The 12898-nt window shown below is 55.9% G+C and overlaps 2 protein-coding genes across 8 annotated transcripts in view; one reads left to right on the top strand and one right to left on the bottom strand.

Annotated features, from left to right (window-relative positions):
- Positions 1-3418, top strand: part of EZH2 (enhancer of zeste 2 polycomb repressive complex 2 subunit) — a 46023-nt gene extending 42605 nt beyond the window's left edge. For all 7 annotated transcript variants that reach the window (XM_037035551.1, XM_037035548.1, XM_037035549.1 and 4 more), the window contains exons 16-20: positions 804-899; positions 1343-1424; positions 2122-2202; positions 2309-2393; positions 3094-3418. In XM_037035551.1, the coding sequence (XP_036891446.1) occupies positions 804-899; positions 1343-1424; positions 2122-2202; positions 2309-2393; positions 3094-3154 (405 nt within the window). In that variant the 3' untranslated portion in view covers positions 3155-3418. The remainder of the gene's footprint in view (positions 1-803; positions 900-1342; positions 1425-2121; positions 2203-2308; positions 2394-3093) is intronic.
- A 4135-nt stretch (positions 3419-7553) lies between these two features.
- Positions 7554-12898, bottom strand: part of CUL1 (cullin 1) — an 83281-nt gene continuing 77936 nt past the window's right edge. Inside the window, exons 18-22 of the mRNA XM_037035525.1 lie at positions 9924-9971; positions 9764-9846; positions 9263-9368; positions 8719-8832; positions 7554-8046 (exon numbers count right to left, since the gene is read on the bottom strand). Of these exons, the coding sequence (XP_036891420.1) occupies positions 7966-8046; positions 8719-8832; positions 9263-9368; positions 9764-9846; positions 9924-9971 (432 nt within the window). The 3' untranslated portion in view covers positions 7554-7965. The remainder of the gene's footprint in view (positions 8047-8718; positions 8833-9262; positions 9369-9763; positions 9847-9923; positions 9972-12898) is intronic.

Below are 12898 nucleotides of genomic sequence, written 5' to 3'. Positions count from 1 at the left end.
CTGGCACGCCTTTGCACTCAGAAAACAGCTGTAGACACTGTCTTACCAACTCCGTTTCATTTGCCTTACAGTGTTCTTTAGCTGATGTAGTTTCTGATCAGGGAGTTGAGTCGGGGCTGGATGAGAGTAAGAACAGATTGGGAGCGTGGGTGATCAGGGGAGTTTCTAAAGGACGTAAGGAAGTTTGGGGGGACTGCGCTCACTCCTGGTGCACGCCAGCTGGAACTGGCCGTGTTCGTCATCTTGGCACCTGCTGAGAATGCAATGCTGGGCTGGCGAGATGACACCACCTCCTGGCAGTTCTCCGGGCTGTCTCTGAGGAGCTGCGGTACAGGGATAGCTAAGCTCGGCTTCCACGGGAATAACGCAGCCAGGGGCCCGAATGAGAAGTGGAGGAGGAGGTGTGGAGACAGGCAGATTTGGCGTCCTTGTGTGAAGTTCACACTGGAAGTAAATCATTAAGGGGGTCAAAGGCTGAAGAAAGGGCAGGAAGTGCAAGGGCAGCCCTCGAAGGTGCCCTGTTGGACAGCCATCAGAGGGCCTGGTGCCACCATGGTTAGTTTTGGGGGGAGGTAAAGCTCATATTCCATTCATTCACAAAACCAAAAGTGAGGTCTTGCAGTTTGTCAGCTCCTTGGACAAAAGGGGGGACATTGACCCCTCAGTTCAGGCCCTGATGTCAAGGCACTTGGTGGCTTCCTGTTGGCTGACTTGAAGGGGTCTGAGGATTCACACTGGCCTTGCGGTCTCCCGTGTTGGCAGGCCGCTAGGCTCCGATTCAGCAGCTGTGCTCCCTTCTCTAGCATCTCTTATTGGCGCCATCCGACGTGGCAGGCTGGGGCATTTTCATCAAAGACCCTGTCCAGAAAAACGAATTCATCTCGGAGTACTGTGGGGAGGTAAGGCCAGAGCTGGCAGTGCTCTGGTGTGCAGCCACTCTGTCGTGGGTCACCCTGAGCATGCCCAGAGGGACTGTTTCAGGCCTGGTCACATGTAGCGTTCTCTGGGGACAAGGAGGGAGGGGAAGGTCTGCTAGGGAGGAGTCTGTCCTACTTAACCCACAGCCTCATTCAAAGACCCAGCAGTGACTGTTGTATCTTAGGCTGTTCAGTTGCAGAGTCACAGAAAAGGCACGGTTTGAATTGCCCGTTCCATAGAAAAGGGGTTCGTTAATCACTTTCTCCAAGCCTCTTTCCTTTGGTGGGGAAGTACTTCTGAGTCGCAGTCCTTGAACTGAAGTCTGTTGTCCTCTGACAGACGGCATATAGACTGGGTCCAGGACGGGCCAGCTCTGCTGAGCAGCCCGGTTTGCTCACCTAACGTGGCGTCGTCTTGTCCTCAGATAATTTCTCAAGATGAAGCTGACAGAAGAGGGAAAGTGTATGACAAGTACATGTGCAGCTTTCTCTTCAACCTGAATAACGGTATGTTTGAGGTCAGGCCTGCGTGGCCCTGGGGGCCCGCGTCCACACTCGGGCTGGCCGCTCTCCCTCCCCGGCAGAGGGGGACACGTGGGCTGCTGCTGTCACTTGTGGGGAGGAACCCCCTTGTGGCAGAGCGGGTCTGGAGCCATCTGGGTGCACTTCCTTCAGTGCCTGCCTCTGACCCCGGGGGTGTTTCGGAGTCTCCCCCACACCCCGGGCGCCCCTGGAGGGCTGGGAGCAGGGGCTGAAGGACGCGGTGCTGCTTCCCAAGTAGGTGCAGAATCTGCAATGAAGAGCAGGTGCCTTGTGCCCGAGGTGTTTCAGTGACCCTTGGCTGAAATGAGGATAGTGTTTTCTGTTACCAGGTTCTGTAAACAGAATAAAGATTAATTTTAGTTACAAAAATGCTTATTTTTATGTTGCAAAGAATTTAAGTCAGATTCCATTTTTTACTATATTTGGCTCACTAATACATCTTTACAGTTAGGTAACAGTATTTGAGAGGTAGTTATCATGAATTAGCACAGTTTTACCTGGAACAGCATTTTCTTACAAATAGCATTTCATGCTGAGTGATGTTGGCTGCATGATTTACTTACTTTTGAAGGCCAACTCCAAGCACCTCCAGAATCGTAGGAACCTGTTTATTGATCTAAAACTGCAATTGTTCACTGCACTGTGCTCATCTTTTCTTTAGATTTTGTGGTGGACGCAACCCGCAAGGGTAACAAAATCCGTTTTGCAAATCATTCAGTCAATCCAAATTGCTATGCAAAAGGTAGGTGCTTCTGGACTCAGGATTCCTGTAGTCACACAGTAAATCTGTCCCAGGGTGCTGGTCCCTGAGTCCCCTGCCTTGCTGACCCCAATGTGTCTCCTTGCAGTGATGATGGTGAACGGTGACCACAGGATAGGGATCTTTGCGAAGAGAGCCATCCAGACTGGAGAAGAGCTGTTTTTTGATTACAGGTCAGTAACAGGGCAGCTCTGGTGTAAACCCAAGGGCTTTTCCTCCTGGACTTGGGACAGAGGCTGTCTTTCTGCCCTTCACTGGGCCTTGTGTTGTTGGCGGGACTCATTTTGGGTCATTCTTTGCCTTGGCAGGAGTCGGAGGATATAGTTCCCATTATATAAGCACCAGTTCCTTTAAAAACAGAAAAAGCATGCAGGAAGCCCCATTTTTCACCTCGCTGCAGGGGCTGGGTGTGGCCACACAGCAGGTCGTGAGGGTGTGCTAGGCTTGTCTGTGATGTTTCAGTGCAGGCAGACTTGAGGCACTTACTGGCCGATGTTCTCCCCAGTGGTGACACTCTGGGTCTCCATGGCAGCTCAAGAAAGCTAAGGACACAGGGCCCTTGGTGTGTTACAGCGTTAAGCACCAGAGGGTCAGACTGACAAGCTGCCTACCAGTTACTTAAAGGCAGTCAGATGCCAGTCTGGGTAAATCCCGTGGCTGAGCATACATCCCATTTAGAAGCTCCATGCCATTTATGAACTGGGGCCCGCATGTTATCGCTTTGAAAGCATGATGTAAAGCAGGTGTGTGAGTGCCAGGGACACACTGGGCAGTGGCCCTTCTGCCACCACTGGATGTGTGTGCCTTTCTCTGGAGTGAGTGGCTGGGCTCACCTGGACTGGCTGCGGCCATGCCTGTCTCTTGCCCTTTCAGATACAGCCAGGCCGACGCGCTGAAGTACGTGGGCATCGAACGAGAGATGGAGATCCCTTGACGTCTGCTACCTCCCCTCCCTCCGGAACAGCTGCCTTTAGCTTCAGGACCCTTGAGTACTGTGGGCAATTGTAGAAAAAGAAAATGCAGTTTGAAATTCTGAATTTGCAAAGTACTGTAAGAATAATTTATAGTAATGAGTTTAAAAATCAACTTTTTATTGCCTTCTCACCAGCTGCAAAGTGTTTTTTTTGTACCAGTGAATTTTTGCGATGATGCAGTGTGGTACATTTTTCAACTTTGAATAAAGAATACTTGAAGTTCTACCTGTGCTTGTTGGCGTCTGTCATGGAGCCTCGGCTGATTTTAGAAAAGGTCTGAGGAGAGAGCGAGCTCTCACACTGAACGCCTTGGGTTTTGATTTGCTTAGTCACAACGCTGTATGTTGAACATGGGGGGTGGTGGCAAAAGTAGGTTTATAGTCATGAGTCACCAGTTTCATAAAACAATTTATTCTTGTATTATTTGTACCTAAACTTTAAAACCCACTTTTGCCTACCCCTGTATACATGTAAGTGTGCAACACACACCTGTGATGCTGTGTATTTCATCGAGTTACACTTAATACTGACTGTTACTAAGCAAGTAACTGCGTGCATCCAGAGACCAGGGATGGGGCGTGAGGTCAGCCGAGTGGCCTGGACAGTTACCCAGGAGCCTCCATCTGCAGCCGGACGACAGCCTCGGGGCGCTCCGAGCACCTGCCTGGCTTTGAGTTGTGGACACTCGCCTAAAGAAACACAGCTGTGTGCGGGGGTAGGGGGGTGTCCCTACCCACCCACAGGAGGTGGTGTCCACAAGCAAGCCAGTTTTCTAGCTTCCTGAAGAGGGTTTGGAAAAAAACCTCCCTGAAGTGTCACAGGAGCCCCTCGGCCACCAAGATGGCATCACAGTGCCTCCCAAGACACGCTGACTGGTGCTGTTTAAGGCTTTGGTTCCAGCTGTGCAGGCTGGGGTCAGTGTCATGTGAGTCTTCACAAAAAGCTGCCCCGGAAGCATGGCAGCAGGCACACGTGCATCACACGCTAGCATCACACGTCTACCACACTCAGTTTTACACCACCCACCCGGCTCCTGCCTGGGGACAGTGCTCTGCTGGCTGTTGTTGGCCGAGTTGCATGGCCACGTTCCACCCTGGGTGCCCAGGACCCCCGAGATGAGCCCGGCCCAGGGGCCTCTGTGACACTGGCTCTTTCAGGCCTCTGCCCTCCAGCCATTGCCAGCCGCCCCCAGGTGCGCACAGCTGGAAGGTGGCACCTGGCACCTGTCCAGGAGGTTCTGCTCACTGCACACACGCCTCTTCCTGACACACTCGCTACAGGAGCATGCAAACACCATCTACTCTGTCCTCTGGGAACCTGGGTGTCTTCACAACAGCTGGTCACTTCAGACTTTCCTTTGTGGGGGGGGCTTAGAGTAAGATGTAAAGTATTCAAATACCCAATTAACAAACGTAAAATATCTCAGACCCCAAAAAGCTACGTTTAACAGCAGTGTGCTTCCCCCGCCTTCCCCCCCCCACCACCACCATTACCACCCACCAGGGGTTTTCAACCGTTTTCATCTCATGGCACAAACCCATTATAATTCTGTGGCTTGCCAGAAAATATACTTTAATTTTGATTCACTCTCACCTGACAGCTCTTGCCGTGTTGGCTGTTGTCATATTTCAGGTTGACAGCCCAGGGGAACAGCGGTCAGTGCCCCAACGGAAGACTCAGACACTGCACTTTTCAAAGTCCTGCGGCACCACTGGGAACGCGCTGCCGTGTGCAGTCGGGCCACCTGCCCAGCTGGCCCCTCGGGTCTCCCCTCATACAGCCTCATAGAGCCCTGACCCCAGCACCTCTGCACCATGAAAGGACACGGCTCCACTTGTCCCCATTCTCTTCAATCAGTGTTTTGTAATTTGTATTTTCAAGTATCAATTATAATCATCTACCCAGAAACTGCCACTTATTTTTTCAGGACTGTCAGTGCCTTCAGCCTCCCGTGTGCCCACTCAGTGGCTCGAAGCCCGGCCGCCGCCCCGGCCCCACAGAGTCGGGCCGTAGCACACAGATGTGTAGACAGGAGTGCAAAAGAGGGACCACGGGGAGCACGGGCCTCTGTGGGAAGGAGCTGGCAGGCCCTTGGCCCCTGCCGCAGGCGGCCCCACGGGGCTCCAGTCACCACGGACAGGCAGTCGTGTACGAACACTCCCCATCTGCACAACGAGGCGTGAAAATAAGTCCACTCACCTCTACGATGAAGTCACCACCTGCTTGGCCACGGGGCGACCGGGAAGCGATGTAGGCAGGGGTGTCCCCTCCAGCCAGCGCTCGGCGGAGCGGCTGCGAGACGAGGAGACGGAGTCTTCAGAGTGGCTCAACTCCAGCAGCTCCGCAGTGGGTCTCCACCTGCGTGTGGTGAAACCCCGAGTTCTTTCTGGAAGTCAGATGCCCGAGTTCAGCAGCGGTGCTGGTCATATTGGAGTGACCTGACCCGTCAGTGAAAGCGCTTCCATCTCAGGTGCTGCTTGTTCCCGTGTCAGCTGTCCACCCTCACTGGTTACTGGGCCAGTGTCTCGCTGTCCTCACCATGTCCCCACAGAGGCGAGGGCTGGGCCTGCAGTCCCACATGTGACCAGAAAGGCCTCTGACCCCAGCTGTCGGCCAACATTCATTTGGGAAAGGTCCTTCTCTCCTGGTCTGCCCCCTGGGTGAGGGGAAGTGTGCCCACAGGGCTGGTCACGGGTCCCACCTGGGCCGGCCTTCTGTGGGCACGGTGCTTGGAAGGAGCTCAGAGCAGCCTCCTCAGGAGACTCCGTGGCGGCGTCTCTCCCCACCTCTCAGCAGGCAGGCACGCAGGGCTGTCGACCCTCTGGCTTGCATGTGGAGGCTCCTGACCATCCTTGTTAGGTGAGGACCTAGTTTGGGGAGTAAAGTGAAAGAGCCATGAGTTGTGTGTCCCCCCCCCCCNAAAAGACGTGGGTTGTCGCCCCCCCCCCCCCCCCCCCGGTTACACTGTACAGCTGTTTGAAGGGAGGGGCAGGCACAGGGCCGGAATCTGTGGATGTGGGGGACTGCCTGGTCACCCACCCCGGTCCTTGGTCTCCTGTTCCAAACACCCTTGCTTGGCCAAGGGGCTGGCCTGGTCCTAGAGGGACTCAAGGGCAGGCACAAGATCTCACTGAATGGACTTCCCACTCCCACGCCTGGGCTCAACCCAAGTTCTGGTCCTGGCTCCCAGTTGTACCTGTCCCAGAGGCCAGTACGGGAGCTGCAGAGAGGTGTGCTGGGGCCTTGCTCCCTAGTCAAAGGGCCCTGGGCCCTCAGGATGGTGGGGGGCGGGGAAGTGTCCCTGGGTGGTCACCCTTTCTTCTGGGAATCATTTGAGAAAGGTATTTATAAATAAGTGTGGAAACCATTACCTAAGTGCTTAGCTTTATTACTCTTACTTTTTCTATCCTGTAACTTTTCTTAAACCTTTAAAAAAAAACCCTGTTATGTGCCAGATCGCTACAAGAAACTCCTAAGAACTTGATGTTTGTGTATTCCTTTGGCTGTGCCACCTTCTACATTTGGAACTTCGAGGTTTAGGAGGAAAATGAAGCTACAGGAGCCAAGAGCTGAGCCTGCCTGGGAGGTCTTGCTCTTGGCTCCCTGTGTCCTCTGTCTTCTGGCCAGAGAGCGAGTGACGTGCGGTGTCCACCATGGGGCTGACTGCAGACCAAGAACAGAGGAGGAGTTAGGGGGACAAGCAGGCTGGAACCCAGGCCTGCACGCTGGGAACAGTTATTTTGGGGGGCACCCGGCCCAGAACATGCCAACTCACCAGCAGGTGCCTGAGCGCGAAAGGTGGTCCTGTCGCAGGGGCTCCTCGGTCAGGGATGGGGGGACTTGTGCCGCTGGCTGGGATCCTGGGAGTTCCCCAGGAGCAGCCCAAGTCCATCTGGAACGGTGGCTTCTTGTGGTTCAACTGGTTAGAACTGAAACGGAGGAGCCACGGGCCCAACAGCACCTTCCAGCCTCAGCAGCAGAGGGCAGGCCGCAGCCGGCCACTGCGCCCCTCCCACTCGCTGGGGCCAAATGCCTTCTCCCCAGTTTCCCCACCTGCGAGAAGGGGGCCTGTCTCCCAGGTCAGGTGGTCAGAGGGGTAACAGTTCATGTGGAATCAATGCATCACTGAGTCTCACATGCCACATTCAAGTCACCAGAGGAAGGCACAGAAATGACCACCCTTTTCTGGGGGAAAAAATTACAAAGGGGCTTAAAATTTTAAGATCTTAAAAAGAATTCAATCTAAAGAATGCAGCCTGTTGGGCTACAGAAGACACTGGGAATGTAAATTTGCACAACTGTTCCATCTTATATTTACAGAGAGAAACGAGTAAAACTGAAAACAAAACCAAGTGCAACTTGTACAGAAATCCTTTAATTTTCTTTATTTCCACACATTAAAAAATGAAACACACTATACAAATGGTTTTCCGAGCAGATTACACGCGGGTCCGTCCAGACTCCTCTCCGGGCGCTGCCGCCGCCGAGGCGCTGCGGGCCGGCAGCGGCGCGCACGCGGCCAGGGGGTTGATTGAAATGCAGTAGCATGCAGCCCTCAGCACGGGAGGTGCGTCCCCTCTGTTCCTAACTTGGGTTAAATGGCATCGGTGTCCTTATTTACAGACTGGAAATGTGTCGATCCTGAGCGGTTCTGATGTACAGCTGGCCGGCCGAGGGGGGTCTCGGTCTCGGTCGGAAAGGAGGGCCCGTGGGGCGGCAGCTGCTGGGGACGCGGTCGTCCGCGCGGCACAGTCAGCCCCTCCGCGGAGGGCTAGGCCAGGTAGCTGTAGGTATCCTTTTCCCCGTCCACGCGCTCCAAGTATTCTTTCTCGATCAGAATGTCAATGCATTTCTGCGCACCATTTTAAAAAGGAAGAGGCAGTGGAGAGAACATTTATCATCCCGGCAGAGCCTGGCACCCTCACCATGGACCCCCACCTTGGAGATCCGGCGGGAGCGAGGTCCCCCCCGTGGATCTGTCGGCCTGTGGCTGAGGCCGTCTCCCTGCGTGGGGCCGCCCAGTGCCCTCCACAGGGGCAGGGAACGGGCATGAGACACCCCGGCTCTGAGAGTGACCCCGGTGCCACTGGGAATCGCTTGCCGGGGGCATCTCTGAGCTGGCTGTTGTCTGCGCAGTGGCCCCAGAAGGGGAAGCCACCTTGCTTCTGTTTCAAACCACTCCAGCCTGAGAGGAGCTGAATGGCGGTCGCCGGGAGTCCCCACATGGCAACTGACACGAGGTCAGGACAGTGGGAATTCCGGTTTGGAGAGTCTGCACTGACGTGGCCGCCTCACTCTGCAGGGGTGTCGGGGGCCCCAGCGTGTGCACGGGGAAGAAACCAGCTAGCTGAGCACTCACGATTCTGCACTCCTCTCCAGACATCCGCGGAAATTTAAAAATAAAGTCAGTTTTCTCTTGTAGCTACTGCCCATCAGTAAGCAGGCCCCTCTTTGGGAAAGACCCGTCCCCGGTTCCACCTTTTCTAAAACAGTCCACCCAGCACCTGTCATGTGAGCCCTGTACCTTGATGACCGGGACCCTCGGCTTGAACCGCGAGGACAGCTGCGTGAGCACCTCTCCCAGCAGCTGCTGGTGCTTCAGGACCTTCCGCATCTTCATGATCCTCACAATGGCTGCCTGCGGGGCGGGGCAGAGCGAGCAACTTACCCCTGACGGCCACCGAGCAGCCAGGCCGCCACGGCTCGGCTCCGTGCGTGGGGTGGCGGCCACATCCTCCCAGGCAGCCCACTGCAGGTGGGCGGGCAGCAAGTCCTTACCCACCCACTTATGCTCGGTCTTTGGGGCAATTCTAACAACCCAACCACGGAGCACTTCGAGAAAAGGAGAGAAGGACAGTCTTCCAGCCGCAGAAGCCGCCCAACCCCGACGTCAGTCAAACAGGCTCCTGCCCTCGCATCCGATCTCACCCCGCTGACACTGACGTGCTCCCCCAGCTGTTTTACAGGCCGGCCCAGAGCCACCCGCCCCCTGCAGCTGGCCTGGGCCGCAGCCGGACTTGCCTCTGTGGGGAGGGACACTCCCCTGGGGTGAGACACATGCCAGTCACCTGAATCAGCAGCTTTCGGTCCTCCTCGATGTTTTTGTGTGTGGTTTCTTGTTCTTGCTTCTGCTCGGTTTTCATGGGCACGTTGATGTTAACCCTTAACTTCTTACTGTCAATGAAGTCAAAGAGACGGGCACTGTCGCGTGGCAAGGCAGGCGGGGAGGACGGAGGGCGGGGGCAGCCCCACCCTGAACTCGGTGAACTGGCTCACGGAGCCGCGAGGGACTGTGCCCCGGGCCCGGGCCCCTGCTTGCCCGCACGCCGGCCCTCCACTGGCTCCCTCAAACCGTGTCAGGAGAAACGAATCACGACACTTGGACACAGAGGTCTGAACTTCGGAACAAATTGTTTAAGGAGACTTATTTGCCCAAAGAAAAAACCAAAACCCAAGACAGTTAAATGGAGAAACACCTACAACTGTCCCATGAGCCCCGAGGCCCACACCCTGGGCAGCAGTGCGCCTGGCCCCAGGCTGGGGGCCACCCGGCCAACTGGCTTCCTTACTTTTTATAACCAAGGTACAACTTTATTAAGGTGTCCGGCTTCAGTTCCACCTCATCAACGTTTGCATTCTCGTCCTCCAGGACCTGCGAGGAAACCGCTGTTACTACATAATCTCAGAAAAAGGCCTTTGGTAACTTCACACAAAAAAGGCGCAACATACCAGTAGCTTTGATTTCAATAAAATCTGTAAGACTTGTGCCAAAATATCCTGCAATTAGAGAGAAAAGGCTAAGTCAAAAAAAGAAAACGCAGTTTTCTCCACAATATAAACGATAGGCAATCTCATAATTCACTTCTCCCCAGAAAAACGTCACCCAGACCGACAACTCAGAGGAAAGAGACGGTGCTTTTGGAGGTTCCCTAATCCCACTGTGTCCCCCCAGCACCTTCATCTGAAAGCGACACCCTCTCTTTCAGCCTCAGTCGCCCAACAGCGACAGCTGAGGACTCTGGTGCACGTAAGGATCGGAGACCCTGCTCGGCTGGCTCCCTGCACAGCGACGGGTCCACTCGGATGCCGGACAGCCCCTCCGGCACACGGGTCCCTGGAGGAGATGCGAGGAAGTCCCGGCAGTGCCAGGAAGAACGCTCTGTCCACGGACTCGAGGGGGCTCGGGCGGTGACCACTGTCCACCTGCCTTTGGTGACTGCTCAGTATGCTGCGCGGCCCTGGGGCCGCCCCCTCCCCTCCAACAGTGGGCAGTTGGTCCCTGCACTCTCCCTTGGGCCTCACGGCTTCATGCTCCCAGGAAGGGAGAGAGCACTGCCTGCCGACCCGCACGGGACCCGGACTCCTCCACACCTAGCGCCTCACCCATGGATGGACGGACAGACGGACGGACTGCAAGGGCCTGCCCTTGTGTTTGGGGCACCATCCGGTTGAGGGTACAGGGTTGAAGCTGTCGAAGTGACCCGCCCTGAAGCCCAAGCAGCATCAGAACACGGCCGGCCAAGTCCAGAGCAGGTGCGACAGGGTCCACATCCCGAGCCAGATTGGACCGAGCAGCCGGTGTCCACTGTGCGTGGGGAGAGACCAGTGCGTCCCCACCAGGGACGTTCAGTGTTCCACCACTGAACGCTGGATGAGATGCCGGTGTGGGCTGTCAGCTCGGACAGTGGGCGTCCCCGGAGCCTGGGGTGGCCGTGCCTCCGCCGCGCCTCAGCACGCTCTCGGATGGGAGGAGGGGACGGAGAAAAGACTTCCGTACAAAGGAGCAAACTCGTTTTGTCACTGGAATTTCAAGACGTCTCCTGGGCCATGCTGGAGGCCTGACCCGCACTGTGTGAGACAGTGTTACCCACACTGGAGAGCAGGCCAGCACATCCCCAGAAAACGGCCACCCTGTACACTTTGGCAATACAGAGTCTGAAAATCTCAGCAAACCAAAAGCAGCAAAATACAAAAAAAAGGCACTGCGTGCTATGGCCACAGGAGGCGTACCCCAAGGGGCAACGGGGCCCGCACGAGGGACCGATCAGAGCCACCGCAAGGGAGCGGGACTCGCCCTGCAGGCCAGTGCTCTCCAGGGGAAGACGCAGAGCGGACTCGGAACTGGAGGGGCCTCTGCTGTCTGATGACACCTACCCTGAGCCGGCAGGCGAGAGGACAGAGCGAAGGACGTCCGAACAGAAAAAGGAAGAGTCCAGCTCTATTTGCAGGTGACGTGTATTTGCATACTAAAAAAAAGCCCTAAGGAGTCCATAAAAAGCCTCGCGCTGCCGAGTGGGTGAGGCCAGCACAGGGCACAAGGCCAGCCGGTGACACTTGGCTGTGCTGCTGTCCACCTGCCGCGGACAGGACGCCCACCGATAAGTGCCCAAAGTGGTGAGGAATAAACTCAGCCACAGGGGTGTCAGGAGCAGCACGCTGAGAACCACTGCTGGCGGCTGAGAGGACTGACGACGGCCAGCCTGGACACGGGGTAGCACCGCCCCGAGGCACCAGACGTGCTAACTGGGATTCACGTGGAAACGGAAGGGCCCGGGAACAGCTAACACGAGCCTGAGAACAAAGCTGGAGGCCTCGATTTCAAAACTCACCATGAAACAACAGTGACGGAGACCATGCGTCACTGGCATGGAGATGACACCAGACAGATGGGTGGAAACAATCGGGAATCCAGAAAACTCCGCACGTGTAAGGACAGCTGGTTCTGATGACGCTGTCTGCACCAGCTGTCACCAGGCCGCACCGCCATACCCTAGTTAATCCTTAGACTCCTACTGACGTTGTCTCCTTTTCTCTCCTTTAAAGATTTTATTTTTTCTTAGAGAGGGAGGGAGGGAGAGAGGGAGGGAAACCTCCGCCCCTACAACACACCCGAACTGGGGACTGAGCCCAAGACCCAGATGCACGCCCGGGCCGGTTTGCAGGACGACACCAGCCGAGCCACGTGGGTCGGGGCTCGGCTTCTCTTCCCTTGCTCTGCACACACCCCTGCCAAGCAAGACCAGGCTGCACCTGTCAGGAAAGGGCGGACACAGCCCGCCGGCACACACCAGGCGAGAAGCCTCAGGACCACAGCTAAGAAACTGGTCCGCAGGGAAAAGATCCAGGATGGTGCCCAACGCCCCTCCCCGGGGACCCATGGACACGGCTTCCTTCATTACACGCCGATGGTCACACCGGGGGCAGAAACATGGGGTGTACGGCCAGGCACGCTCCCCGGAATTCTGAGCACACCCGCCTCTTCTCGGATATCCCCACCCAGACCCCCGCCCATCCTTCACCAGCCCTTCACAACCCGCCCAACTCCCGCAAAGCGGAGTGGTGTCCCTGAACGCAAGCTCGCCCTCCTCGAGCCCAGAGCCAAGTTTCCGCTCGATTTCCAGAACACGGGCTCGTTCCACCAACGTGACACACAGCAGGAGGACCTCATTTTGGAGTCCTGGACCCATATGGGTTGGTGACACAATCAAGAGGGAAGGGACAATCTTTGACCTTGGATTAGACATGACACCAAAAGCACAAGCAACAAAAGAAAATACAAAGTGGACTCCATACACATTAAAGCTGCACGTGGGAAGGAGTGGAACAGACGGCCCACGGAACGGGAGGAAAGCTCTGTGAGTCGGGTGTGCCGCGAGGGCCCGGCTGCAGAACGCACACTCACCGATGCCTCCCCATGCAACAGC

This window comes from Sturnira hondurensis, unplaced genomic scaffold (assembly GCF_014824575.4).
Source record: "Sturnira hondurensis isolate 20B ecotype Veracruz unplaced genomic scaffold, ASM1482457v3 Scaffold0022464, whole genome shotgun sequence".
NCBI classification, from domain to species: Eukaryota; Metazoa; Chordata; class Mammalia; order Chiroptera; family Phyllostomidae; genus Sturnira; species Sturnira hondurensis.
The sequence above is the reverse complement of the archived record's forward strand: the minus strand, read 5'-3'. Positions and strand labels throughout refer to the sequence as shown.